The following is a 27,574-nucleotide window of genomic DNA, read 5'->3' as shown; positions in this document are numbered from 1 at the left end:
CATTGGTGAAATGAACGCCGCATACCTACTAGCCTCTTCTGTAAGTGGAACCTGCCAATAACCCCTGACAAGATCTAGGGTGGAAATAAACTGAGCGCTACTAACTTTCTCAAGGCGCTCCTCGATGTTAGGGATCGGATAAATTTGATCCTTAGTGATGGAATTAAGCCTGCGGTAGTCGACGCAAGGACGAGGTTCCTTGCCCGGTACCTCAACTAAAATCAAAGGGGAGGTATAATCACTCTCACCTGCCTCAATAACACCGAGCTGTAGCATTTTCTTTACCTCAGCCTCCATAATATCGCTCTGGCGGGGTGACACCCGATACGCCTTGGATCGTACTGGCTCTGGGGAGGTAAGTTCTATATCATGAGTAAGTACAGAAGTCCTACCAGGCCTCTCAGAGAACAGACCTTGAAACTCTTGTAATAGCTGGTGTAGTTCGGTTTTCTGCTCGGGCGACAGCGGTGCTTTACTGATAAGGTCACTAATGACTTGACCGGTGTCTTCCCTGTTCGTCACTGAGCCTAGTCCCGGAAGCTCGACCGGAAGCTCTTCAGGAACGTTTACCATCATGCACACCACTGCTTCCCTTTGTCTATAAGGTTTGAGCAGATTACAGTGGTAAACTTGCTGTGCTTTCCGCTTTCCTGGCAGACTTACCACGTAGTTAACGTCCGACAGTTTCTGAACAATTCGTGCTGGGCCCTCCCACTGCACGTCTAGTTTGTTGTTTAGCGATGTGCGCAATATCATGACCTCATCGCCCACCTCAAAACGACGGGCCCTGGCTGTCCGATCATAATAAACCTTGGCCCTCTGCTGGGCCTTTGTCATTGCTTCACCTGACAACTCCTGTGCCCTTCTTAAGCGTTCGAGGAGCTTAAGTACGTACTCCACCACGACTGGGTCGTCGCCCCTACCTTCCCACGATTCTCGAAGCATGCGAAGCGGAGATCGAAGCGAGCGACCGTACACCAGTTCAGCTGGCGAAAACCCCGTAGCCGCATGCGGCGCGGTCCTTAAAGCAAACATCACCCCAGGCAGACACAGCTCCCAGTCAGTTCGATGTTCAAAACACAATGCTCTCAACACGCGCTTCATGACGGAGTGGAGCTTCTCAACGGAATTCGACTGTGGGTGGTACACTGAGCTGTGTAACAGCTTTACCCCACACCTTTCGAGAAAAGTTGTCGTCAAAGCGCTAGTAAACACTGTGCCCTGATCTGATTGGATTTCCGCAGGGAAACCAACTCGCGCAAATATGGACAGAAGTGCATTAACTATCTCAACTGAGCTGAGTTCTTTAAGCGGCACTGCTTCAGGGAACTTTGTCGCTGGGCAGATCACAGTCAAAATGTGTCTGTACCCCGTGGCTGTTACCGGCAGAGGTCCCACTGTATCAATAACGAGCCGTCTAAAAGGCTCCGTTATGATAGGTACCAATTTCAACGGCGCCCTTGATTTGTCTCCTGGTTTGCCCACCCGCTGACAAGTGTCACAGGTCCTCACGAAATGGTCTGCGTCCCGAAAACACCCTGGCCAATAGTACTCTTGCAAGAGACGGTCCTTAGTTTTCTTAACTCCTAGGTGTCCGGACCACGAACCCCCGTGTGACAAGCGCAACAGATCCTGACGATAGCATTGAGGCACGATCAGCTGATCGACCTCCACTCCTCGGCGGTCTAGATACTTCCGGTACAGGACTCCACCTCTTTCCACAAAACGCGCAGTTTTCCTGGCGATACCTTCTTTGACATTGCAGCGCACGTTTTCCAGGCTGCCATCCTTTTTTTGCTCGGCTATCAAAGCCGACCGGCTGACTTTTAGCAACCTATTAAGTCCGTCTGACGTAGGCGCGATGAGCAAATCAGTAGATAGCTCTTCTAACTTTCCCGTGTCGGGCGTTTCCTCTCCAGTATCTGGCGCCTTCAACGCTACAGGCTCAATTTTATTCAGTTCGGGCGTGCTCTGAATATCAGCTTGCTGCGCCTCTGACCCTTTTTCGTTGTTTGATAACGTCGGCCCCGCAACTACCGCCTTTGCAGCGAGCTCCCGAACCTTCGATCTGGTTAAGGCCTGAACACTAGCTTCACCAAACAAAAGCCCCTTCTCGCGCAGGAGGTGATCGGACCTGTTTGAAAATAGGTACGGGTACTGGGGTGGCAGCATAGATGACACTGCGGCCTCCGTCTCAAGCGCTCCGAAAGGTCCTTCAATAAGCACCTTTGCTACTGGCAGACACACGCTATGAGCTTCCACGGCTTGCTTGATCCATGCGCACTCGCCCGTGAACATATGGGGTTCTACGTAAGACGGGTGAACTACATCCATCGTAGCTGCGGAATCGCGAAGCACTCGGCAGTCTTTCCCGTTCACGAGGAGGTCTCGCATGTAAGGCTCGAGAAGCTTCATGTTCTCGTCAGTGCTGCCTATTGAAAAAAACACAACTTTTGGTGTTGTTTCCGGACACTGCGCCGAAAAGTGACCCGGCTTCTGGCACGTATAACAAACGCGCGCTTGCCTCATCTCGAACCGCTTTCTGCGTTCGGCTTCGGCTGCCGCCGTCTCCTTAGGTTCGGTCGCACTGCTTCCACTCGCATCCGCACTACGCGTGTTCCCCTTTGCTCTCATGGGTGTGAACTTCGGCCTCTCAAACTTCAAGCCAAATTCACCCTTTTGACCGTCCTTAGCTCCGCGAGCCCGACGCGTCACAAACTCCTCGGCTAGCTCAGCGGCTTTAGCCACCGTACAAACGTCTGGCCTATCCAAGACCCAGTACCGCACGTTCTCCGGTAACCGACTATAAAACTGTTCTAGCCCGAAACACTGCAGAACTTTATCGTGGTCACCAAACGCTTTCTCTTCTTTGAGCCACTCCTGCATGTTTGACATAAGCCTATACGCAAACTCTGTATATGACTCACTTTTGCCTTTCTCATTTTCCCGAAACTTCCGACGGAACGCCTCCGCAGACAGCCGGTACTTTTTTAGAAGACTCGATTTCACTGTGTCCAAATCCTCTGCCTCCTCTCTATCCAAGCGAGCGACTACGTCGGCCGCCTCGCCGGGTAACAAAGTGAGCAAGCGCTGTGGCCACGTTTCCCGAGAGAACCCCTGCTTCTCGCACGTTCGCTCAAAGTTAACCAGGAACAAACCAATGTCCTCTCCAAGCTTAAACGGCCGCATCAGGTCAGTCATTTTGAACAATACGCGTTCTCCTGCACCGTGTGCCTGACTTCCATTACGAGCGCGTTCCATCTCTACCTCGAGACGCTTCATTTCCAAAGCGTGTTCGCGCTCTTCTTTTTCTTTCTGCTCTTTAAGTTCGCGCTCCTGTTTCTCTTTTTGCTCTCTAAGTTCGCGCTCATGTCTTTTTGACCTCTCCTCAATAGTCTCAAGGCATTCCGACAGCTCGTCATCCTCAGCCTCTAACTCAAGAATAGCCTTTAGCAGTTCTGGTTTTCTGAGTTTGTCCGAGACATCCAGACCCAACTCTCTTGCAAGCTCCAACAATTTCGGTTTGCGCAACGACTTCAAATCCATGGCTGCTCTGAATGCTGCTTTCTCTACTGCTTACTATTGTCTTGCCGCAAACTAACCCGGCAGCAACGACAACCACAATTACCAGCTCTGTTTCTAACACTAACAAAAGCCTGGCAAAGCTCAGAAGAAGAAAGTCCCGCACTCACCAAACCTCGCAGCCAAGAGTCCAGCGCAGTCGTTCCGCTGCAGGCAACCAGTCATCACACAGGGCTCGTTGCACTGCTCCCGGATCGTCGTTGAGCTGCTCAGCATACAGTCAACTGCATCTCTTCGCTGCTGGCCTCCGTTGTCGCGATCTCACCGCTGGCAGACAGTTATTTGAAGTCGGAGGCGATCTCACCGCTGCCAACCAGATGTTTGGAGTCGGAGGCGATCTCACCGCTGCCAACCAGATGTTTGGATCCCACCGATGGCATCGGTTGTTGGGAACTCGGCGCTGACGCCCGTGGTTGTACCTGGGTCGCAAGCCCCAAGGGTAGCGTTGGCCTGGCGGCCTGGGGTACAACTGGAAGCATCCGAAGGTCCCGGCAAAGCATGAGTCGACTGGTAACAACAAAACAACTTGTTTATTTTAACATCGCAAAGAGTTGGCGGTCAGGTTGACCGAAGTAGAGAGACGGGAGAGCACTTTACTCAACAGAAGAAATCGGAGCCCTCCTCTTGGCGTCCGGGGGCAGCTGTTTTTATACTCTCGCAGTTGAGGGCAAGAAGGAACCCCTCAATAGACGAGCACGTGATTGTACAATGGGCTAATGGTGACGCACACTGTCGTAGCGCCGCCGGTCGGGCACAAAGACTGGGAGGAGAGGGTGACCCCTGCTGTCGCATCGCCTGGTTTGGGCACAATGGCACATACACTCACACACGCACATGAAGACACGTGGCATCGGAACATGCCTGGAAACGCCTGGAAACACCTGGCGGGGAGCGTTGCGGCTACGCCGAACGGGCCAAAATGTCTGCCGCCCCGCCGCAGTCGCGCCGGCAAAACCGCGTGTCGCAGGCGAAACGCAACAGCCTCTAGAGCATGCGAGATGTGGCGGTGCGAAACAGCTCACCAGATGTGAAGCGAAGGTGGTACAACTGAGTAGTTCTTTGACACAGGCCTGGTCTGGTGAGCAATATAGTATACCCCCTTTGCCGAATTGGCGGACTTCTGTGATCTGGCGGAAGTGAGGTGAGGCCTTCTGCAATGCGTCCTGAATCGTCTTTGGATTTTTGATATTGATCGTTCTGCTGTCAGTGGGCACCATGGCCACAGGAACATTGCCAGCTCCACTGCGAAGAAAAAACTCAAGCGGCAGCTCCTGAGCAGCTACCGAGGCTGACCACGGGGAAGCCCCGTAGCCCGGTGATGATACAGACATCACGCAAGGCTAAAACAAAAACACATGAAGAAAGAGAGTAACGGAAAATTACAAGCTGAGCAAAGAAAATACCACCCGATACTTGACCTAAGCCCCCAAAGTAGGAGAAACCATAATCGAGGTACTCGTTTCCTGTCCGCAGGGCTAGATCGAATGCCGCGCGTTCAGCGCTCCGCACGAAAAAGATCCGTCGTCTTCTTCCTTTCGCCTCAACCCCCAAGGCGTTACAATACATATAGTATATACAGATACAGATATAGTATATCTGTATATGTACGATCAGTCTGTTTTATGTTCACTGCAGGACGAAAGCCTCCCCCTGCGATCTTTAATTACCCCTGTCCTGCACCAACGGATTCCAATTAGTGCCCGCGAATATCCTAATTTCATCGCCCCACGTAGTCTTTGATTCTTAGCACCCTCTGCTGCGTTACAGGTCTGACCGCCGCCTTGGTCAGGCGCTCCACAGCTTCTGGGGACTGAGGGCCATTGGTTGATCGAATGAGTCATTTAAGACGCAGTGGCCGAATATTGCACCAGGGAGGCCAATTCTTGTTCTGGTGAGGGAGTGTGTTTTGTTGAAGCGTGGTGGGCCTTCATACTTTGGTTGTACCTGGATTAGTATAGCCCCACTGTATCTATATCTCGGCATATCTTGCCGGTGTGGAGCGCCACTGCAAGCCTTGATATATATATATATATATATATATATATACATATACATATATATATATATATATATATATAAGGCTGTTCACGATTTATACACTTCGAGTCGCCACACACGCTTTCAGCCTACTGTGATGTTTTGACTGAGAAATACATTCAGTTTGTTCTGCGAGGCATGCAATAATTGCTGCGGCATATTATTTTACTGCACAAAACTGGATACGGTAGCCAACCGTTACTAAACTGCAGTAGAAAGTAGTAGCACATCGCATGTAATGAGGCATGCAGCATTTTATTGCACTTTTTTATTTCACGCTTTCTTTTATATTCCCACTATAACAATATTGCACAAAAGCTACTGCACTAGACTACTGCAATAGACTAGCACATACTTAAAACACCACGATTGTATGCTACATCAATCAATCAATGAATCAATGTTTATTATAGCGCCCATGAACAGCTAGAGAGCCTTGGTACTGGTGCACTTAAAAATTCAATATGCGAGTTAAAATGTACAGTGAACACAAATGCGGTAGACAAAACAATGCGAGATAGAGAAATAAATAGGGTAAAAGAAAACGAGGAAGCTCTAAAGGAAGTTAATGATACAACGTAATTATGAACATATATACAGAACACGGGAAATCAACTCTGAAATATGTCGATAGAGGCACAAATTTTATTACATTTTTGAAGTCGAGCCATATATAGGACTGATTTTAATTGTATAAGTCCAGACTGAGGATGCTGAATGCTGCCGGGTATATTGTTACAGCAATAAAAATTGCTTCTGATGAACAAGCTTCGGGGAATGTATGGTGCCTTGGATCACCTTATACAGGCGCAAAATGTCTAATTAAGTAAAACTTGTCTAGAGGTTGAAGTTGACGTATATTCGAGAAGACTGAACTATGGTCGCCAGAATGGCAAAAGTGCTTGAATATAGATATCAGTTTATGCTGGACGCATTAAAAAAATTTCTTCTTGGAGGTCGATGCAATGGTGAACACTGTTGACAGTCTGAAATAGCTTCAAGCCGTCGGCACACAAAGCCATGGTGTTCATTTATTAAAATGTTCTTAACACTAAGAGATAGCAAGAAATGCAATACCGATCCAAACATTTTTCACGCAGTGCAGAGGATGGATATAGGCCGGCAGTTAGTAAGTGCACGTCTAGCACCCGATTTGTGCATGGGTAATATTCATGTTACCTTCCGAATACTAGAAAATATACTAAATTTTAGGGAACTATTGAAGATGCTTGTGAGAACAGAGAACAACTGTGCTTCCATACATCTCAACCAGTGGGGGACGAATACCACCAGCACCACAAGACAGCGAAGGCTTGAGGCGCTTCGTGCACTTGAAAACAAGGTCTTCATTGAGTGATAGCGTACACATGGTGGCATAGTGAGCAGGTTACTTGAAGCATCTTTTACACCATATAAAAAAAGGAAAATGTTCTGCAAAGGCATCAACAGCATTTGAGACAACATCACTACTTTCATCACGAAGACATACATCTTTGGGGCTCTCTTTAGAAAAGCGAGAGCGCACGAAGCTCGAGAAATATCTTAAATTACGTATCACGCTGGCTTCAGCACATTATATGTGGTAGTAATGATGGTGTTGATAATATTAATAATAAGTAGTAGTCGTAGTAGTAGCAGTATAAGACTTTTATTCAGCCTAAAATAATACACTAAGCATGTCGACCGCCTGGGCGGCCAGTCGACGCTGTTCTTCTTCCCCTTCAGCGCCAAGCCAGTCGAGCCAGGTGGTGATGGAAAGGGAAGGGGAGAACAGGAACCTGGTTGCTGAGCAGCCGGACAGTAGAAAAGGCGATGGGATAAGTCAGCATAAGTAGAGGGGCAGTTGGGATAGGATGGGTCGGAGCGATAGCGAAAGCGATAGAGAAAGAGGCGGGAAGGGGTAACCAGTGCATTCATTTGGACGTGCCGCAGAAGGTGAGCTTCCGGCACAGTGAGTGATGGATGAGCGGGAGAGTAAAGGCGTTTGTCGAGACGGAGCAGGAGGTAAACGTCCTTGATGGTGCGGCGCAGGGAGAGTCCCCCATAGTCTTCCGAGCACCTGGATCAGGGGTCAACGGTGACCGGTTGAAAGCGTCACGGGCGACCTGATGAGCCAGCTCATTGCCGTTAATCCCTGGGTGCTCAGGTACCCAGTCTGGGAAAACGGTAGAAGGCTGCAGTGCGGAGGCCGCTCGTTCGACCTCCTTGTTGGAGTGAATGGGGCAGGGTGCGGTTCCTTATGTGGCAGATGGCGGCTTGGGAATCGAAGTATATCGTATAGTCTGGGAGTGATGAAAATGAAGGAAATGATTATAGGGCATGTACAGTGGCAAAGCCCTCAAGCGAGAGTTCATCGGGAGGGTGTAGGTACGGCCCAATGGTGTGGGTTTCAGGTGCTGGAAGGTGGGGGATGGTAGATAGCGTGGCCGCAGGAACCTCGAGGAGCTAGGAAAGAGGCATCCGTGTAGGCTACTCCCTGGCTATTAAAGAAGGGGATACTGCGCCGCCATGCGACGACGGCTGGCATGCGGGATAAGGGACATATTGGATGGCAGGGGGAGGATGCGAAGACTGGGAGTCAGCGCGGATATTTGAGAGGTAAAGTTGGAAAGGGGAATGGGAGAAATACCCGCCTGGGCCAGTAATCAGTGACCCTCACGGGTAAGAGAAAGCCGGGCATGCTGGGAGTTACGGTGGAGAGAAAGAGAACGGAGAGGATGGAAGAGGCCTGTGGCAAATAGTTTAGCAGCAGAAGTGGTGATAGGGAGCTTGAGAGCTGCCTTGTAGAGGCCAATAAGGGCTGTTCCTGGGAGTGTTAAGTTGAGTGTGGGTGAAGGAAACGTAAGATACAAAGTACAGGAACTTTTTGAGGGCGAGCGCATAGGCAACTCGGCACGCATGAGCCTCGTGGAGACACGAGCGCCGAGTGACGACGCGCCGCAGGCGGTGACTTACCGAGTGGCAGGTCGTGACAGCGTGGTGGAGGGCTTGCACATCCATGGCTGCTTGCAATGGGAAGCCCATATCTTTGCATTGGGGGACAATAGGAATGGGACAGCCAGAAAGATGGAGAGAGATTAGGGCGTTGTGGGAATACTGGTATAAGGTGCAGTTAAGAAGGTGAAGCTCGGATTTCTCAGGAGCAGGAGACAGGCAAGCAGCGGAGAGAAAGGAGTCGATGAGATCAAGGCCACGTTGCAGGGTGTCCTGTACGTGCCCGGGAGAACCAGACGAACACCATAGGGTGATGTTGTCGGCATAAAAGATGTGGTGGAGGTCAGGATTTTGTGCTAGTTGGGAGGCGAGAGGGGTCATAGCAAGATTAAAAAGGGTAGGAGAGAGAACAGCACCTTGAGGAGTGCCACGTGTGAGCGGGTGGGGGTCGGACAGATGTGGTGTCCACTCGGAAGCGAGCTACTCGGTTAGAGAGAAAGGAGCGGAGATAAGAGTACATGCGGTTTCCGCAGTCCAGGGAGGAGAGTTGAAACAGGATGTGGTCGTGGCACACACCGTGGAAGGCCTTGCGAACATCAACAGTCACAAGAGCGTGGATCTGGCTAGGGTTGGGTGAGAGAAAGGTGCGCTGGAAAATCAGGAACATTTCCTGTGCACAGACGCACCGTCGAAACCCGATAAGAGAATGGGCGAAAAACTCTCTCGCCTCAATAAAATCAGAGAGGTGAGTCAAAGCCTTTCGCTGAAGGGTCTTGCCAACGCACGATGTCAGGGAGATAGGGCGAAGGTTAAAAAGGTAGGGAGGTTTGCCCGGCTTCGGAATAATAGAAATAAGGGAGGATGTCCAAGAGCTTGGCAAGCAGTGGCTGTCCTATGCATTGTTGAAAGTCTGGAGGAGGAATCCCTTGGCATGGTCGGGAAGGTTACGGAGTGTGGTGTATGCGATGGCGTCCTCACCGGGAGCCGAGCGAGTAGCATTATAAGCCAGGGCAGCTTCGAGCTCCCGGAAAGTGAAAGGGCGGTCCAGATCAGGATTAGGATCGCCAGAGTAGGCTGGGTATGAAGGTGTGAGAGGAGCCGGGAGACACAAAGACGTGAGCTTGTCAAAGACGTCAGAGGGAGTCCCCCGAGTTAAGGGCTTTTGCTAGAGTGGGAGCAAGGACAAGATTAGTACCTATGAGAGACTTAAAAAGGGAACACGTGGATCGCGAGTGCAATGCGGAGTTGAGGCCGTTACAAAGCGCACTCCAACTAGAATGCTCGAAGGACGCGCCGTGGGCGACTATCTCGACCCGCAGAGCAGCAATCCAAGAGGGAAGTTGGGTATTTTGTGGTTGGTAGTGGAAGGAGCCTTGGAGACGTTTACGTCGGCGCCATAAACTAGAAAGTTAAGATCCGGGACTGGGATCGGGTGACTTGAGCGAACGCGATGGCTGCTGGTCGAAAGCGCTGCAGAGATGCGTGACGTCCAGTCGTCGTAAGATTCAAAGGAGGTGCAAAGGAAATTAGTGTGAAATGCGTGCCAGTCAGTGTGAGTGACTGGGTGCGATCGAGGGAAGTGGGAAAGAGAGGCGCTAATATGAATGACAAAGTGGCCACTGAGAAGGGTTTCAGCTGTGACCTGCCAGTGAAAGGAAAGGGAGCCCCGAGAGAAATTGAGGTCAGGTATCGTGGAGCGCTGTGAGACAGGCCCGCTCGAGTAGGGGAGCCAGGAGTATTAAGAAGGGTGAAGTGGCGTCCCTGGGCCAGACAATAGAGAAGGCGGCAGGGTTTGAGGTACTGGGGGTAGCCCCAGAGCGTGTGAGGGGCGTTAAAGTCGCCCCTAAGGAGGAGACGGGTGATGGAAAGAAGAGAATGAAGGAACTTGCCCAAGGCAGCAGAAAAGGGGACGTGAGAGGGGGATTGTAGAAAGACGTAAGGGCGAGTGAGTTCGGGAAGAAGGTTAACAATACGCCACACCAACTAAATATTTATGGAGGCCAGTGGGGATCTCAAGTGGCTTAACGAGGACGTCACTGCGCACATAAATCGACGAATAAATCGACATAAATCGAATTGTGCCCGTCGTGGCATCGTAGGCGCGGTAACCTGGGACGGTGCGGGCCGTCCGCCTCTCCTGGGAATGGAGAAAATGGGACGGGAAGGGGCGGGTGAGGGGATACTGGTGGAGGGGGGTCTTATTGTGGCAAAGGTTTCGGCAGTTCCACTGCACAATCTCGAGGTCCTTTCCACGCGCCATCTACGATAGAAGGCAGGCAGAAGAGTTTCCGGGGATACGTTTCTTCTTTTTGGCCGGGGGAGTGACTCCAAGAGGCAGCGGAGCATAGAAGCGAAGGATTGCAATTGCTTGGATTGGGCTTGGAGGGTAGTGAGGATCTGGACAGTTGAAGTTTCGAGCTGAACCAAGCGAATGTGGTGTGCGGTGGTGGTGGTTTCAACCAGGTCAGCCAGTGGGGGCGGACCAGGGCCTTAGAGGACGGGGTGATGAACGTGGCAAAGTGCTCATTTAGCTTCGTAAGCTGCGATGTAAGAGAGGAGGTGGTTGTCTGGAGGGTTTGTGTCAATGCATGGATTTGCTGTTGTTGTGTTGTTGAGGGAGATGCGCTCTTCGCGCTGGTGGCACTCCAGCATTGTGATCCGGAGATCGAAGGAGTGGTTCTCGTCAATCTGGGAAGGCGAAGGTATAGTAGCGGAAGAAAAGGACACTGGCACCGAGAGCCATTTCACTGTCGCGACGTAGGAGCCCGGTCGTGATGGGGCCGGAGGTGAAGGGGATGCATGATTAGCGAAAGAAGAGGTGGAGGAAGGGCTGGTCTGCGTAGTCCGGCGCAAAGCTGTGCGATGAAGTAACGCGGCTTTGGCACACTGGCGTTGTTTAGCGAGGAGGAAGGGGCAGGTGGGGTGGAGAGAGGGATTGTTTACTTGGCAATGAATGCACGAGCGTTGGGCACACACGTGAGCGGTAGAATATGCAGGTAGAGCAGCAGCACAGTGGCAGCACTTGAACGGAACGCTGCGCTGAGGGCATTGGTGAGCACGGTGTTCCAGAGCACACAATGGGTGCATGTGGGAGGCTTATATTGTAACGAACAATTAAGCGAGTCCAGACACAACTATTTATTGTGGGCTAACTTGCGCCCTGGGGGTAAATAAAAAGGACTGCCGCGTTCTGAAAAGGAGATCAAGAATACCTTCTTCTTCTATCTCGAGCGTCGCTTCACCTCTTCTTCTTGCAGACGCTGACAACGGCCATCTACAATGCAAGTGCGTGCGGCGAAAACACGTGCCATCATTTCGTCGTCTTTTCTTTCAATGCGCCGTTGTCGTCTTGAGGGTGCGCACGAACCTGCGCGCGTTGTTTAAATGTTTCTGCCTTGTGCCATTATCCCCCCTCCAAAACGCATCGTCCCGATGCGTACAGCGACTAAATTGTTCACAAGTTGTTGTCCATACTAAAGTGGTATATGGCACAGAATAGACGTTTGCTCGAATATTCACTGCCTGTCATAATATGGCTTCAGTCTGACCACATGTACAGTTTCCGTGCGACGCCGGCATCGTGATGAGCTGACTTGTCCTTCTGGCGTAACTTCGTAGTTCAGGGGACTGATGCGGCGAAGTACTCGGTAAGGGCCGAAATAACGGCGCAAAAGCTTTTCGGACAGGCCGCGCGTCCGCACGGGAGTCCACACCCATACTCTGTCGCCTGGGGCATACTCGACTTCCCTTCGCCGCAGGTTGTATCGGTCCGCGTCGATGCGCTGCCTTTGTTGAATGCGATGTCGCGCCAGCTGACGTGCTTCTTCGGCCCTCTGTGTAAAGTCGCTGATGTCAGGGTCCTGTTCTGTACTGTCGCTGACAGGCAGCATTGCGTCCAAGGGTGTAGTAACTGTTCGACCAAAAACAAGCTGGAATGGCGTTACCTGAGTGGTCTCTTGCAATGCGGTATTGTAGGCGAATGTTGCATAGGGTAGTATCTTGTCCCATGTACGCTGCTCTAAGTCTACGTAAATTGACAACATATCGGTCAGCGTCCTGTTCAATCGCTCGGTTAGCCCATTTGTTTGAGGGTGATAGGCAGTTGTTTTCCTGTGGCTGGTATGAGTCAGTTTCATAATGGATTGCGTCAAATCGGCTGTGAACGAAGTTCCTCGGTCCGTGATAATATTTGCAGGGGCGCCGTGTCGTAATACTATCTTGGTGACAAAGAATTCAGCCACTTCGACAGCCGTTGCGCTGATGAGAGAGGATGTCTCGGCATATCGGGTTAGGTAATCCGTGGCTACTACAATCCATCGTTTCCCTGATGACGATGTGGGAAAGGGACCGAGCAAGTCCATTCCTACTTGTTCGAACGGGGCTCCGGGGGGTTCTATTGGTTGAAGGAGGCCTGCGGGTTTTAATGGAGGCGTTTTGCGTCTTTGGCAATCCCGACATGTTCGTACATAATACTGTACTGAAGTCAATAGCTTTGGCCAGTAATACTTAGCATGAATTCTGGCGAACGTTCTGCTCACTCCGAGGTGTCCTGCTGATGGGTCATCGTGACAGGCTTCCAAGATTTCGGATCGCAATGCTGAAGGAACGACGAGTAGAAATTTCTCTGTGCTGTGATCAAAATTTCTTTTGTACAGGACACCATTTCTCATCACATACGATGACAATCCCCGGCAGAAAACTCGCGGAACATGGACGGGGTGTCCCCTCGAGGTGCCTGATGAGTAGGAGCAACTCGGCGTCAGACTGTTGGTGTTCGGCTATCTCAGATGTGGTCACGGCTCCAAGAAACGGAAAGTCGTGTCCATCTTTCACAGGAGCAGATTCGACCGGCGCACGTGATGAACAATCAGCGTCACTGTGCTTGCGACCTGACTTGTACACGACCGTTATGTCGTATTCCTGCAGTCTCAGACTCCATCTAGCAAGTCGTCCAGAAGGATCTTTCAGGTTTGCAAGCCAGCACAATGAGTGATGGTCGCTGATTGCTCGGAATGGTCTACCGTATAAGTATGGTCGGAATTTTCCTATGGCCCATATTACTGCGAGGCATTCTTTTTCGGTGGCTGAATAGTTGTTTCAGCCCTAGAAAAAGTGCGGCTGGCGTATGCAATCACTCTTTCCTCTCCGTTTTGCCACTGAACGAGGACGGCACCGAGTCCTAAATTGCTGGCGTCTGTGTGGATGTCTGTTTCCGCTTCCTCATCAAAGTGCGCAAGGACCGGTTGGTTTTGAAGTCGCCGTCGTAGCTCATTGAATGCATCTTCTTGTTCACTTTGCCAGACGAAAGGCATATCTTCTTTCGTTAATCGCGTTAATGGCTCGGCAATCTTTGAAAAATTTTTGACGAAACGCCTGTAGTAGGCACAAAGTCCTAGGAATCGCCTAACGGCCTTTTTATCATTTGGTCTAGGAAACTTTTCTACTGCTGCGGTTTTCTCAGGGTCAGGACGGATGCCTTCGGAGCTAATCACATGGCCGAGGAAAAGCAGCTCATGGAAGCCGAAGTGACATTTTTGTGGCTTTATCGTCAGCCCTGCTGAACTAATAGCTTTGAGCACAGTCCTTAGTCGTTCCACATGCTGAGCAAAGGTGGTAGAAAAAATCACGACGTCGTCAAGATAAACCAGACAGGACTGCCACTTTAACCCGGAGAGCACAGTGTCCATCATCCGCTGAAAGGTGGCAGGTGCGGAACAGAGGCCGAACGGAAGTACCTTGAATTCGTATAGTCCGTCAGGTGTGACGAATGCTGTCTTCTCACGATCTCGTTCGTCCACTTCTATTTGCCAGTATCCGCTTTTGAGGTCCAGAGAGGAAAAGAATTTCGCATTCCGTAGTCTATCGAGGGTGTCATCGATCCTCGGAAGGGGATAGACATCCCGCTTTGTGACGACGTTTAGCTTCCGATAATCAACGCAGAAGCGCAAGGTCTGATCCTTTTAGAGCGCAGCTCTTTGGCGTCCGTTCCTGGGTTTCGCGTCGGCGTCGTCGTCGGCCTCGTAAGCAGCTCCGCCCCCCTTTCATCCCCCCAGCGCTAGCAGCGATCGACTGATACCGCTGGATGCCGCTGACGCCGCTAGAGAGTCAAGATAACGTGACTGCATAGAACACCGTCGCCGCCATGCAGAAAGAGGAGGAAAGGGTCCCCCCCCCCTGTTCTTGTGTGGCGGATAGGGTGCTCTTCAGTTGCCGACGCGCCGGTTATTCGTTGTCCCTGAAACCAACTCCGCAGCTGGGGTTGACTCACTATCGGCGTCAGCGGCATCAGTCAGTCGCTGCTATCTCTTCCCTCCTCCCTTTATCGTGTTGTCCGCTTGCTGCGCGCGCTTCTGCCCCCATCGTTTGCCGCTGGGTGTACACGCCGCCCCCCTCCCCCCTCTTCCTGCGAGTCTCCGGTTGTCAAAGCGCCGGCTCGAACTTAGTTCCTTTCTTCGCTCCTCCTCCAATGCAACCCCTGTGCGGTGGCAATGAGAGAGCCACAACGGTGGCGGCGGATCTGTATATGTGCACCGCCCGAGCCGAAATTGCCGCTGCCGTTCGCCCTGTGCGGTGGCAATCAGAGAGCCAGATCGGTGGCGGCTTGACATAAAGACAAACAGCAATTTCCTAACACTTATGCGGGAGAACATCCCGTTCCTCTCGCTCTTAACGCGTCCCACGGCTGTGACAACCTCGCGAGGCACTTGTATACATCTCGTCTTTGAGAATCAAGCATTGGTGTACCAAGTCGAACATATATCAGTATTTCTCCGACCACAAAGCTTCCTTCATGACTGTCAAGAACTGTTAGTGGAGTCTTTGTTAAAGGAATACGTGTGCAAAATAAAAAAAAATTCTGTGATAGCGCATACATGTGTTGCTAGATTTCTTTGCCTCAATCTATCGAAAAGGTGAAACAGCTTATTTGCTGCGCTCAAATTTCGCATTAGGAAGTAACGTAATCGTCGGCAATTTTTTTTTCTTTACCAACACCACAGGCGAAGCCCACGGGCTGGTCGATGGTTGAATTACGCCGTCTCTAAGCATTTCTTCGACTTGTTTGCTGATGATCTCTCTCTCCTTCGGTGACACTCGGTAGGGATGCTGGCAAATAGGCCTCACAGCTTCGTCGACAATGATACGGTGTCTGGCGATGGATGTTCTCTGGACTTTCGATGTCGTTGAGAAACACGAGGCGAATTCTCGTACCAGGTTCTCTATTTGCTGCTTCTGGCTTGGTGATAGTGCTGCTTCGATGTTGACAGATGTGAGTATGGAGTCTACGTTGTCAGACTCCAGTAGTGCAGCATCGGAAGGGCTCAAATCCGTAATCTGTTAATAAGCATTAAGGCGGGCAATGACAGTTCCCTTCGCAACATGCTGGACTTCATTTCCAAAATTAGTCAGGAAGACATTCGAACACCCGTCACGCAGCTGAACCAGACCTCTTGCCATACAGATTCCTTTTTCGAGTAGGAGCCCAGTGTTACTGTCTGCTATTCCTTCATAGTCGCTGAATACGGTGCTTCTTACGGCAACAGCTATGCTGGACCTTGGGGGTATCGTGACGTCGTCGTCTATAATCTGAAGGGCATCAAATTGTTCTTCACACTCGAATGTCGCGATGGCGTGCTTCGTTGAGAACGACACACAGGATTCCTGCAAGTTGATAACTGCACCGTTCGCCTGCAAAAAGTCCATTCCAATAATTAAATCCCTTGAACATCCTGGCAGGACAATGAAACTGGCGACGTATGTAAAGCCGCGTATTCCGATTCTAGAAGTGCACCTGCCCACCGGGTTGATATGGTGTCCACCGGCGGTTCGAATTTGCGGTCCTCTCCAAGGAGTCAGCACTTTTTTCAGTCTTCTGGCAAGCACTCTACTCATAACGGAATGGTCTGCGCCTGTGTCTTCTAAAGCAGTAATTTCGCAGCCGTCTATAAACACACATAAATCTGAAGCAACGTCACTTTTTCCGCAACTGCTCTCGCGTCCGTCGTTCAGCGCTGGAGGCTCTGTTCTTGCGTCGACAGCGGCCTCACCTCCACAGGTCGCCGGTATTAGTTTTCCGGACGTGGGCTTTGGGGGCGTCGCCTTGGGGAGCTTGAGGATGGACGCGGGCTCGGTGATCGATACCTCAGCGGCACTGTTGACCGAGGTTGATGTTGCTGTGAAGTCTGCGGGCTTTGGCGCGTTGACAAATACTCTTGGATCTCGAAAGGGCGTTCACCGTTTCTTGGGCAAGGAGCATTTACGGAAAACCCCCGAAGTCCCGCTCTGCGGTATTCGCACATCCTGTAGAGATGACCAGCTTCGCCGCAGTGGTAGCACAGTGGGATTCTATCAGGAGTGCGCCATATGTCAGCCTTCCGGAATCTCGTCTCCGGCGGAGACGGCAAGAACCGAGGTTCGGGTACATGCGCAGTTGCCGCGATGAAAGTACGTCCTGGAGATCCTCTGAGTACCTCGGCGTACGATACCGTCGGCCGTACCGGTGACGACGCTTGCGGCTGTGCTGGCGGGTGCTGTTCGCGGACTGCTTGTCTCACTTCTTCGCGAACCACTTCCGCTAACGAAGAGACCTCTGTGGGGCCGTTGTTCAGCTGTTGCCTCTGGAGCTCTTCTCGAACCACAGATCTTATGAGTTCTCGTAAGACCTCGACGCTGTTCCCGAACATTGCCGACATCATATCCATGGAGGCGACGTTCATATCGCGGTTGTAGAGTCTCGCACGCTGTTGAAGAGTCCTTTCCATAGTTGTCTCCTCGGAGCGGAATTCGGCGACGGTGCGTGGAGGGCTCCGAACCAAACCGGCAAAAATCTCCTGCTTCACACCGCGCATCAGGTGCCGAAGCTTCTTGTCCTCGCTCATGCTCGGATCGGCCCGGCGGAATAAGCGGGACATATCTTCGATATACATTGCCACGCTTTCGTTGTTTCGTTGGCTTCTTGCTTGCAAAGCGGCTTCAGCTTTTTCCCGGCGGTCTGTGCTCGGATACGTGGCCAACAGCTCCCGTCGGAAGTCATCCCACGACCGGAGGACAGCTTCATGGTTTTGAAACCACGTTCGCGCACAGTCTTGCAACGCAAAGTAAACATTGCGGAGCTTCCGGTTTTCGTCCCATCCATTGTAGTCAGCGACGCGCTGGAAGCCTTCCAACCAGTCCTCGGCGTCTTCGAAGGTATCGCCGTGAAAAGGCTCCGGCGTCCGCGGCTGATCGACGACGATGTGGCTTGAGGCTGTCTGTGATGTCATTTCAGGATTGTCTGCTGCTGCTATTATAGTTTGCTCCGGCAAAAGAGGAAACTCAGGCGGCTCACCACGTAGGCGACGGCTCGTGCGCTGGTGGACAGGCGTGAACTCGTTGGGTCTGAGATGGCGTGGTTCCGGGCTGCTTTCTCCAACTCGAGTTGGGCTGGAAATCATTACCCAGCACCTCCACCAGAATTGTAACGAACAATTAAGGGAGTCCAGACACAACTATTTATTGTGGGCTAACTTGTGCCCTGGGGGTAAATAAAAAGGACTGCCGCGTTCTGCAAAGGAGATCAAGAATACCTTCTTCTTCTATCTCGAGCGTCGCTTCACCTCTTCTTCTTGCAGACGCTGACAACGGCCATCTACAATGCAAGTGCGTGCGGCGAAAACACGTGCCATCATTTCGTCGTCTTTTCTTTCAATGCGCCGTTGTCGTCTTGAGGGGGCGCACGAACCTGCGCGCGTTGTTTAAATGTTTCTGCCTTGTGTCAATATGCTTATGAGGGCGTCATCGGAAAGCAACACGTTTAAAATGTACGAAGTGTGTTATGATGGTGCCAGCGAACGGTATGAACACTGATGCAGTGCTGCCCAACATACGAGCAGCGTGAATACCCATCGTGAATAATTCAAGGTCATGCATGAGCTGAGCAGGAGTAAAGTGACCGACGACGTTATGAATGACGCCGAGGTATGAAATGGGAGGATTGGCGGCATATCTTTTGGCGGTGATTGACTTACCGTGGAGCTGAAAGTACGTACGGTACCGTGGAGCTGAAGGTACGTGAGGGAGTATGAGTGGGCGGTGAGAGGGGAGTGTTTCTGAGAGGGGAGTGTTCTTAACAAGCTGTGATGACCGCTTGTTCACACGGAATGAAGAAGAAAGATGAGGGCTGTCCAGAGAGCTGTCAAGCACCCCGCAGAATAGATAGACTAGTGAAATGTTGCGCTGGTATTGCAGGGTGTGCCACTTGAGGGCTTTGAGGCAATCCTCGTAGGCAGACATGAGCTTGCGACGACCGAAAAGACGGTAGTAGAGGGTGTGTATTCCGGCGCTGATCAAGCTCAAGCTTGTCAGTAACGTGAGTTAGGTACAGATATTATACTGATTAGCAATACTCAAGCCGTGGCAGAATGATAGAAGTGTAGAGTGCTCAGAAAACCTGAGGTCCACGGGGAAGGGAGACGGGGGACACAGACCCAGGAATGCGACGATCCTTACATAAAATGCTGATGGCATATGTGGAAAAGTCGAGAGAAGGGCTGAATATTGCACCCAGAATGGGAAGGGCCCGAACAGTATTCATAGGAGCACCTCTGAGGAAGTAGGTTGCACAAGCAGCAGTTTTGCTGAGGCGGATACGCATGACATCACTTTTTGCGGTACTACTACAAAGTTTGTTATTGTGGGCCCAGTCGTTCACCTTTACGGAATCTACTTCAAGCGCATATTCTGTCCATCGGAGTTGTGTTGCAGTGGAAGTGTTAACTTATTAATCAAACACATTCTGCGAAGATGCATTAAGAACTTAGTTTTGAGTTGATCGCAGCAAGATACATTTAGTGTAAACTGCAGAGGTTTGGGCAGTTTAAGCATACCGACTGCACAAAGCACTGATAACACCTTCTCACGTTTCCCGCAATGCACTCACACCACCTGCTCTTTCCCTAAACAAAAAAGAGACCAAAAGCCAGTTACAGTTTCATTGACTCAGTACGTGCTGCTTCTCAAGCAGGCATCGATGCAATCCTAGTGTACGCGGCTGCATGCATAGTTCTTGCATGACGCAGGTCCTCCTATGCATTGCACACGGTGCACATATAGCAAACAGATCATTTCTTTTGCAGTGCTCAAATGTGTTGACACACTGACTCAAACATGACTGCGCTAGCTGTGTCATGTTTCCTTCAGTGCGTCAGCGTTCTCGAGCGCTGCACGTGCGATTTATTCCCAAATAGCCCATGAGACGCACGCACTTGAAAAGAAGAGGGAACGACCACTGTGAGCTTGTACTGAACTGGATTCACTTGCCGAATAGAATAGAGCACTGTCAGTAGAAATGGACGGCACGGCTGATGACGTACGTACTTCCCATTGTTTGGCTACTGGTGTCTTTCGCTTTCGAAAGTTATCTTTGCCATTGCAAACTGCGCAGTGCTCGCCCGTTAAACTTGAGTCGCTTGAGACCACACAAAACACGTCGTGGTTCACCACCCGAAGTTCCGCACGGTTCATTCACCACATCACACACCATACGAAGTCAGCAGTGCCATATTTTAAATCACTGCAGTGCCAGACGGAACTGAAAATTCATTTCCTTTGACAGAGTTTCTCAGTTGGGCTCTTCACTCGAAGTTACGAACTCGATGGACGCGCTAGGCCTACGCGTAATGTAAACAACGTCGGCGCTAGGCGAGTGCTGATTATCCTGACTTCCGAGTTCGGGAGCATGTTTCCATTCGTTTCGAGCCCAACTACATACATATACACGAAGCGCAGAAGTTGCGCAAATCGTGATTCGGTTTGATGCTTTAACAGAGGATCGCACTCACATCGGCGGAATCCAGTGGGCAGGTTGGATTTGTCGGCGTCGTTCGAAGTCGGTACAGATTCGTATCGCACTCCCACAACCCACGGTCGTCGGTCGTGTTGTTGTCAGCCTACTATCACAACATTGTCTTTCAGGAACACTGTCACACGCTTCGTGCGTTGAAAGAACGCGGAGGATAGTTGGAATCGTCGTCTTCGCATCGGCGGCCATCATAGGCCTAGCAGCCGGAGGCCTCGCACCTCCGATTAGTGGACGCCGGGGACGCATCGCAGCCTCTGACTGGTGCACGCCACCAAAGCGTCGCCACGCGTTGCCGAACTTCAAGCATCGGCAGTCGACGAAATCTCTGAGCGTCATCACGCTTCCCCCTGTTCCCGGCCGACGCTTTTGACAAATTGGCGCGTGCCGAAGCTTGCCAACGCGCGCCAGTGGTTGGGCCTTTAGTGCTGGTCGGCACCGCAGGCCTATGTTCAGTCTATATCACAGTCGCGGGACGATGACGACCAGGCTTCTACGCTGTAGTCTATGCAACCCCGGTAGGAGTTGTTGGTAGTCAGCGAAGGGCGCGCCAACATTCCCGTGTGCGGTCAGCAACGCAACCTCCGAATGGCTGCCAGCACAGGCGCGTCAGCAGTCCGAGTGCTTCGGGCAGCAGAATAACAGGCCGTGTACAGCGGCAAGTACGTCGTCAACATCCGTAATGGTGTTGCAAGCTGCGAACAGTGGCACGGCTCAGGAACGCCAGTTTCCCGAGCACTTCGGTAATGCGACAGCAGGCCATGGACACGAGCGTGCCCTCTAGTACTCAGGCATGTCAACCGCCGAGGGCCTTCCGTGGCTGGATTGCAGCGGTGATTGGAGCAACCTCTTGATGCCCCAGTATCCGCCTTCAATGAATCCGGCAGCAGTAGCAACTCGAAGGCAAAATCATGTGCGCTATTCCCCAACCAAGCTAAAAGTTTGAGCGCCTAAAGTGTTTCCTTCTATCGTCAAGCGTTCAACGTTCCGGGGAAATTGAAAAGTCCATTGAGCCGAGGCAGTCACAGTAAGCCAAGACCTATAGGTGAAATAGTTTAAAAGAAACCCGCTGCAAGGGAAAGGCAGAACAGGTGATAGGAGAACGCCAAAAGGCCCTGTTTTCTCATCTTCACCGGGGAGCAGAAAATATTGTGAAACAAGCACGATGATGCAGTCACAGAACTGCGATGTTGAGTTCCACCCTTAGCTCGGGTGCTCCTGTCTAAACACTTGTAAAAAGAGAGTTCGTTTTTCTCGGCAGCCACTATACCAAAGTTGGCGAGGTTTGTTACATTTAAAAGGAAAATTTTAATCTAGTGACTGCTGGTTTCGAATTTTTATTTAGGGCGTAAACTTTTTATTAAAAATAGGCAAAAATTGAAAATTTTCAGAAAACGGAACTACCAAGTTTACAAATCTGTAACTCAGCAAAGAAAAATGATATCAGAATTCCATGAATTGCAGCTAATAGTATAAAGCGGACAAAATTGATATGTTACACGTGAACTTAAAAAAATTCAGTAATATTAAAATACAGCTTTTTCAGAATCCTTGTACACAACGTAACAAATTGAGGTAACGTGGAAGTTGACATATCAAATTTTTCCGCATTGAATGATCTAATGGATACCGTTTATAGAACCGCGATATCTGTTTTTGATGAAGAGCTATTAACTTGTAAACTTCATACTTCTATTTTTTTCAGACGCGAATTTTTGAAAATATTTTTAACAACATTAAGGCCCTAGATCGAAATTCCGCTTCTGAAAGTCACTAGAATTTAGCTTGCTCTCTCAAATGCAGCAAATTTCATTAAAAACGGTCCAATGGTTATCTCAGGATAGCATTTTTGCGTTTTGCATGTATTTGAATAGGTCGCGTCGGAGTTGGTCCCGAGCTAAAGCTTGCAGTTAAGTTTACAAACGCCCCGATTTGGCCTGGCTATGTGCCACTTCTCACGGCGATCTACAATGGATAGATCACTACGCACTGGACTATCGTCGTTTCTCTTCACTAAGAAAATGAACTTCTCAAATTACTCTGAGGCACCTAGGTTTACCATTAGGCTTTCCAGTTCTGCTGTCTTTCGTGGCTTCTGTACTGGGACACTTGGCCATAGATATATGCATCGCCATGGTGAATTTCATTTACGAATCACATTGACTTTTTTGCTAATCCTGCTCTGCATTTATTTCTTTGCTCGTGCTTGCTTTTCTGATTTTTATTACTCTTCACTTATAATTATTGTTCCACAAAATGAGACTTCTACTCTACTTGTCTTTCAGTTGTTTCTTATCGTTAATATGCGTATTAAAATTAATTGTTTTATTATATTTATGAAGACTAAGCAACTATTGGCTCATTTTCCTAAAGGTCTAGGTGCGACACTATTAGGGGTTCTCGTTGTCATCAATCGTTATTAGGAAGTGCCACATTTACGAACCAAGGCGGGATGGATTTAGTCTCGAAATTGTGATTGCTCTATCGGATATTTCGGTTTCTTTTTTTCTGACGCCCTGGTAAACTAACCGTCTCTTGTTTTCTTTACAGTTCTCTCTCTTCCTATGGCAGTTCACTGCGAGCGCTACTGCAAAATAAATGCGCAAGAGTTACTGCGCACAATACTGCGCTAACTATCGCGCGAATGACTCGCTAATTATGACTGCAATCATATTTTTTTTAATTTTCCTCTACTACATGGCATGGGGCTGCACAAACAACCCAAAGACAACAGAAGTACACCAACCATCAAGCCAGTGGGAGGCTTTGCTGACTTGCCAGAGCCCTCAGGACCTACTTCGGCTGCTGGAGAGGGCATGCAGACCGTCACAGAGAGCCATAATATCCTGTAATTAGGAGGCCACCCACCTAGGGCAACACAAGCCTGGTCCTCCACTATAAAGTTAATTTCGTTCATAAATTTGAAAACCCTGCTGCCCCTTTTAGCAAAAGAATTCTGCCATGCGAAATTATTTAAAAACAAAACCATGATAAGAACTGCAGAATGAGAGTACAAGTATTTATTCGGAATGCTGCATGGTTCTAATCGTTTCAGCTCGAATGTCCTTCCAGAGGTCCATGAAGGACGACTCCTTCTCAGCCTTCAGAATTCGATTTTCCATCTTCCGGAGCAGATTGGGTGTGAAGTAATCCTTCCAGCTTCCTACTTTGCCACTCCTCACGAACGAGTACTTGTTCTTGTCTCCTTCATAGCCTTCGTTGCAGGTAAGTTTCTTCCCCGAAAGTGCCTCTTCCCACTGGGGGTTACCTTTACCGCTCAAGTCAATCACCACTACACTACGCATATAATCGGGCTGCGATCTTTCCAACACTTTTTGGAGCGACACTTCGTCCTCTTCCAGAGCCAGGCCATACTTTTCTCCCAGGAAATACGCAAGCCTCAGCACGACCTCGCGTGTGTTCTTCTTGAGTTCCTCGTAAGTGGTGAAGAACACGTTTGGCTGTTCCCTGAGAGCGTATCCCGCTGCTACGTGTTCAAAATAGTCGCCGTAGCCGAAGTTGCCACTTATAAAAACGTCCACGAGATCTCCAAACGTTCCGTCTTGGAATTCCGGGGAACGAATGTTGGTAGCCATGTTGTAGAAGGAAACGCAGACATCCCATGGATTGCGGGCGATGTAGACGTACTTCCCTTCTTCGGTCATAGATCGCTTGTCTAACGCCAGGTGTGTAGCGAAGGTTCTTAGTGGTAGAGACGATGACCAGTCCTTGATGTCCATGTACTCCAGGAAGCGCCATTCTTTGGCGAACTCCTCGTACGAGGTGATCGGTTGTCCCTCCCTGAGTATGAGGTGCGTGATGTACATCAACCAATGTGTTCCACTCTTCGGGAACGTTGCTTGCACGACGTCTCCATTCAGTGCTCTAAACTTGAGATTTTCTCTTAGCCTGTCTGGATTGATGCTAATACATCTTGGGACTCCGTCGACTATTTGGTAGGGTAGCCTTCGCCGTTCCATCGTCGCCAGGCGCCTCTGAAAGTCGCAGTAGAGCGTTATCAGTGTCTGTTCAATAACATTTTTATTTTATTTGTTTTAGACAATATCATTTTTATGGGGCACTAAAGAGAAACACTAAAAGGAAAGTTGGACCGGACTTACTTTCTTACGTGGACGGGAAAAAGCTATCGAATATTTCTGCCATTCGAAAAATTCCTATAAGGGATGTGCTGGGAGAGTTACCAGCCGGGAGAATATTCTCGTCAGCGCAGCATGTTTTATACGTTGCGAAGACATTTGCAATGAAGAGAATCATTTTAGATATTCCTCTATTACGAAATATGCAATCAAAAGAAGATTTTAAACCGGCCATAGTTTACAAAATATTCTTATAACTGCGGTAAAAAAATTTTAGCCAACCCTAATCTTTGATTTATGTGTCTCTTAGTGGCGCTCGTGCTTCAGCGTTGGTGTTCTTTAGGTTAATCTAGCAAACATCTTTGCCCTAACACGATATGCGGGCGATGAGCCAGGGAGGGCGAGGAGGAATCAGAGCGCGCACCGCCTGGCGGGGCATAGCGTAAAGTGCGCACGAACCGCACCTTAGGCGCCCTCTCCGGTGCTGACGTCAGAGCACGTAACGAGAGCTCGCGCGCAGCTGTTGCGAGCAAGCGAGCGAGCTAGCGAGCAGGTGCGCGCAGGGAGAGGGGAAGCGAGGGAGGAGGGAGCACGTCACAGCCACCCTGCTAGGCAGATATTCAGTCTATGCCAGGCAACTGTTTTGTATTAATTAGTATTAATTTTGTTTTGTATTAACTAACATGCCACCTTCTTGTGTGTGACGTCATTAGCGACATTACTTCCGCTTTCGCCGAAGGAATTTTGCCGAAGTCGTGCTCACGTGGCGAGTCTCTAGAGCCTACGATTCCGTGTTTTGGTGTGCTGTAATCAGTGATTTCTAATTAATTATAATTATTCCAGACACTTCAGTAACTCAAGTTGTTACTAAACTTATACTCTGATGTCATACCTATAATGAAAGCCATAAATATTGTACTGTACTATTTTGTATTTTTTTCTGATTTACATTGAATTTCGTCCCCGGTCCCCTCAGGAGGTGAACCGGAATTGCTGTTCGAGATACAAGAGTGTCACTCGATGCTCGTTGCGCCAAAAGGAGCTCATTGAAAAAAGCTTGTTGTCTTGTCATGTTGTCATAAAACGCGCTAAATATCCGCTAGATGTACAGCAAACTCCCTTGGAGTGGCCACAACAGAGCTTGTGCTTGTTCAAAATACCAAGCAATATATGATTGCCGTGCAAATGCATAGTTGTTGGAGGGCCTGTTATCACAGAGAAAGATTTCTCGACTTACAGAGAACATGCCCCTTCTGAATGCTAATATGTTAGCATGTAAGTATAAGAAACTTCGGACTCTCCCGTAATCGAGATTAGATGTAAACACGAGCTAAAGCAGATTGGTTGGAGATCATACTAGCCACGATATTAAAATGGGTGTAATACATGTTCGCAACGCCACACCGCATGACACCCCACCGCACCACTCCACACTGTGCACTGGTCCATATGGGCGCTGCCCAGCTAGGCGAAGAAAACCTTATGAAGGCCACACGACAGGCAGTGAAAGACGTCAGGGAGACACAAGGCACTGCCTAGCTAGAAGAAGAATGAATTGAATTCTATCGTTTTGCGTTCCAAAATCATGATTCCATTTTGAGGCGCGCAGTATTGGGGTCTCCGGATTAATTTTGATTACCAGGTGACGTTTAACGTTCCCCCAATGTACGGGACACGGGAGTTTGTGCATTTCGTCTCCATCAAAATGCAGCTGGCGCGGTCGGGGTTTGAGCCCGCGACATCCTGCTTAGCAGCGCAACATCATAGCAGGCGATACACCGCGCGGGTACTGCCACGCGCGGCAATACACCGCGCGTGGCGCCATCTCTCGAGATGACGCAAAACCCGCGCCGCAGAACTAGCGGGCCGGTGGCGTTTAGCGCTCAGCGCCAAAAGATGGCGACTAAGTATGTCGTTCCCTTATCTGCCTTTTCAACGTCTCTATTGTAAATCACTAACAAAACGTCAGCGTGCTAGAACTTACAGCTTGAGTGTTATTGCGAAGAAACATTGTAGAGAAGTCGGATTATATTTTTTGCAACTTGTTTGGCCAGTAAATATATCCGATGTAATGTGGTCCTGTATGAAGGGTTGGGGATCAGAGACCACATTATATCAAGTTTTGGCTTTTTGCCCGGATGATCTCGTTTTGTTCTCGCAAATTTGTCCGAATAACGGCTCTGGCTTTTGGCTCAAGGTCAGGCGAAAGTCGCCGACAACGGGAGATAAAGAGATTTTGTGCTTTAAAAAATGTGCTGGAATCACTGAGGCATGTTACCACATGGAAATATTTCTCGGTTTGCTGAAAGCATGCTCTTTTTGAATTCTAATACGGTAGCCTATAAGTTAAAAAAATTGTGCTAGAAAGACTGAGAACTAACTGCAGCGCGAAGTACTAATTATTACAGTTAGAACGGGGTGCAAGAGCCACGGAATTCCCAACGATGATCTTCAGCACGAATCTAGAGCCACACCTGCACACAGAGAAAGGGAGAAGAAAATGCTCGATAAAAGAAATGTGAAATTAACTCCACGGAATATGTACTTATCTAAATAAGAGAGCTGTTATCTCCCTTGTCGTGTCATGGTCGAAGCTTGGAACGACTGCTCACCTGCTTTTTCTTTCGGAGCGCAAGTTGACAGGACAAAAGTGTGTTTCGGTCCTCGACTGTACTCGCACTGGAATGGTGGCGTACAGTCACTCTACCTTGACATTTCCAACGAATGACGTCATCCGCGTGTGGCCAAGCTGGAAACCGGTAGTGTACACGCACATTGACGTACTAAGAGCTTGTTTTTTTCTTTTTCACTGGCATCCTCACAGTGACCGATCGTGACACTTATCGTCAATCAGTGCTGGAGCTCTGACCGCTTTTCTCCAAGCATCGGAAGCCCATATTTCTTATCACTGCTGCAGAACAATTCGCACGATCTTTCCTTTGTTCTTTCGTTTTGGCGCAAGTGTTGTCGTGATAACGCAGCAGATAAAAACATCGTGGTCACTCAAGTACACAATGCGAAGAAAAATTGTATTAGCCCACATCAGCGGTTGCCCAGCATCTGAACTCATTTCTTTCGTTGCGTGAGGTAC

The 27,574-nt window shown here is 49.7% G+C and overlaps 1 protein-coding gene across 1 annotated transcript; it reads right to left on the bottom strand.

Annotated features, from left to right (window-relative positions):
• Positions 1-23,379: 23,379 nt before the first annotated feature.
• Positions 23,380-27,346, bottom strand: LOC142574283 (3-beta-hydroxysteroid sulfotransferase-like). Its single transcript, XM_075683405.1, has 2 exons — positions 27,096-27,346; positions 23,380-24,381 (listed from the first exon to the last, which is right to left on the bottom strand). The coding sequence occupies exon 2, from the start codon at positions 24,364-24,366 to the stop codon at positions 23,407-23,409; it is 960 nt and encodes a 319-aa protein (XP_075539520.1). The 5' UTR covers positions 24,367-24,381; positions 27,096-27,346; the 3' UTR covers positions 23,380-23,406.
• Positions 27,347-27,574: the final 228 nt, after the last annotated feature.

Source organism: Dermacentor variabilis, chromosome 3 (genome assembly GCF_050947875.1).
Source record: "Dermacentor variabilis isolate Ectoservices chromosome 3, ASM5094787v1, whole genome shotgun sequence".
Classification (NCBI taxonomy): Eukaryota; Metazoa; Arthropoda; class Arachnida; order Ixodida; family Ixodidae; genus Dermacentor; species Dermacentor variabilis.
Note: the sequence above shows the minus strand (reverse complement) of the source record. Positions and strands in the feature narration are given on the sequence as shown.

Excerpts from the sequence above, each read along its gene's own strand:
- LOC142574283 (XM_075683405.1), bottom strand. The coding sequence starts at position 24,366 with ATGGAACGGCGAAGGCTACCCTACCAAATAGTCGACGGAGTCCCAAGA.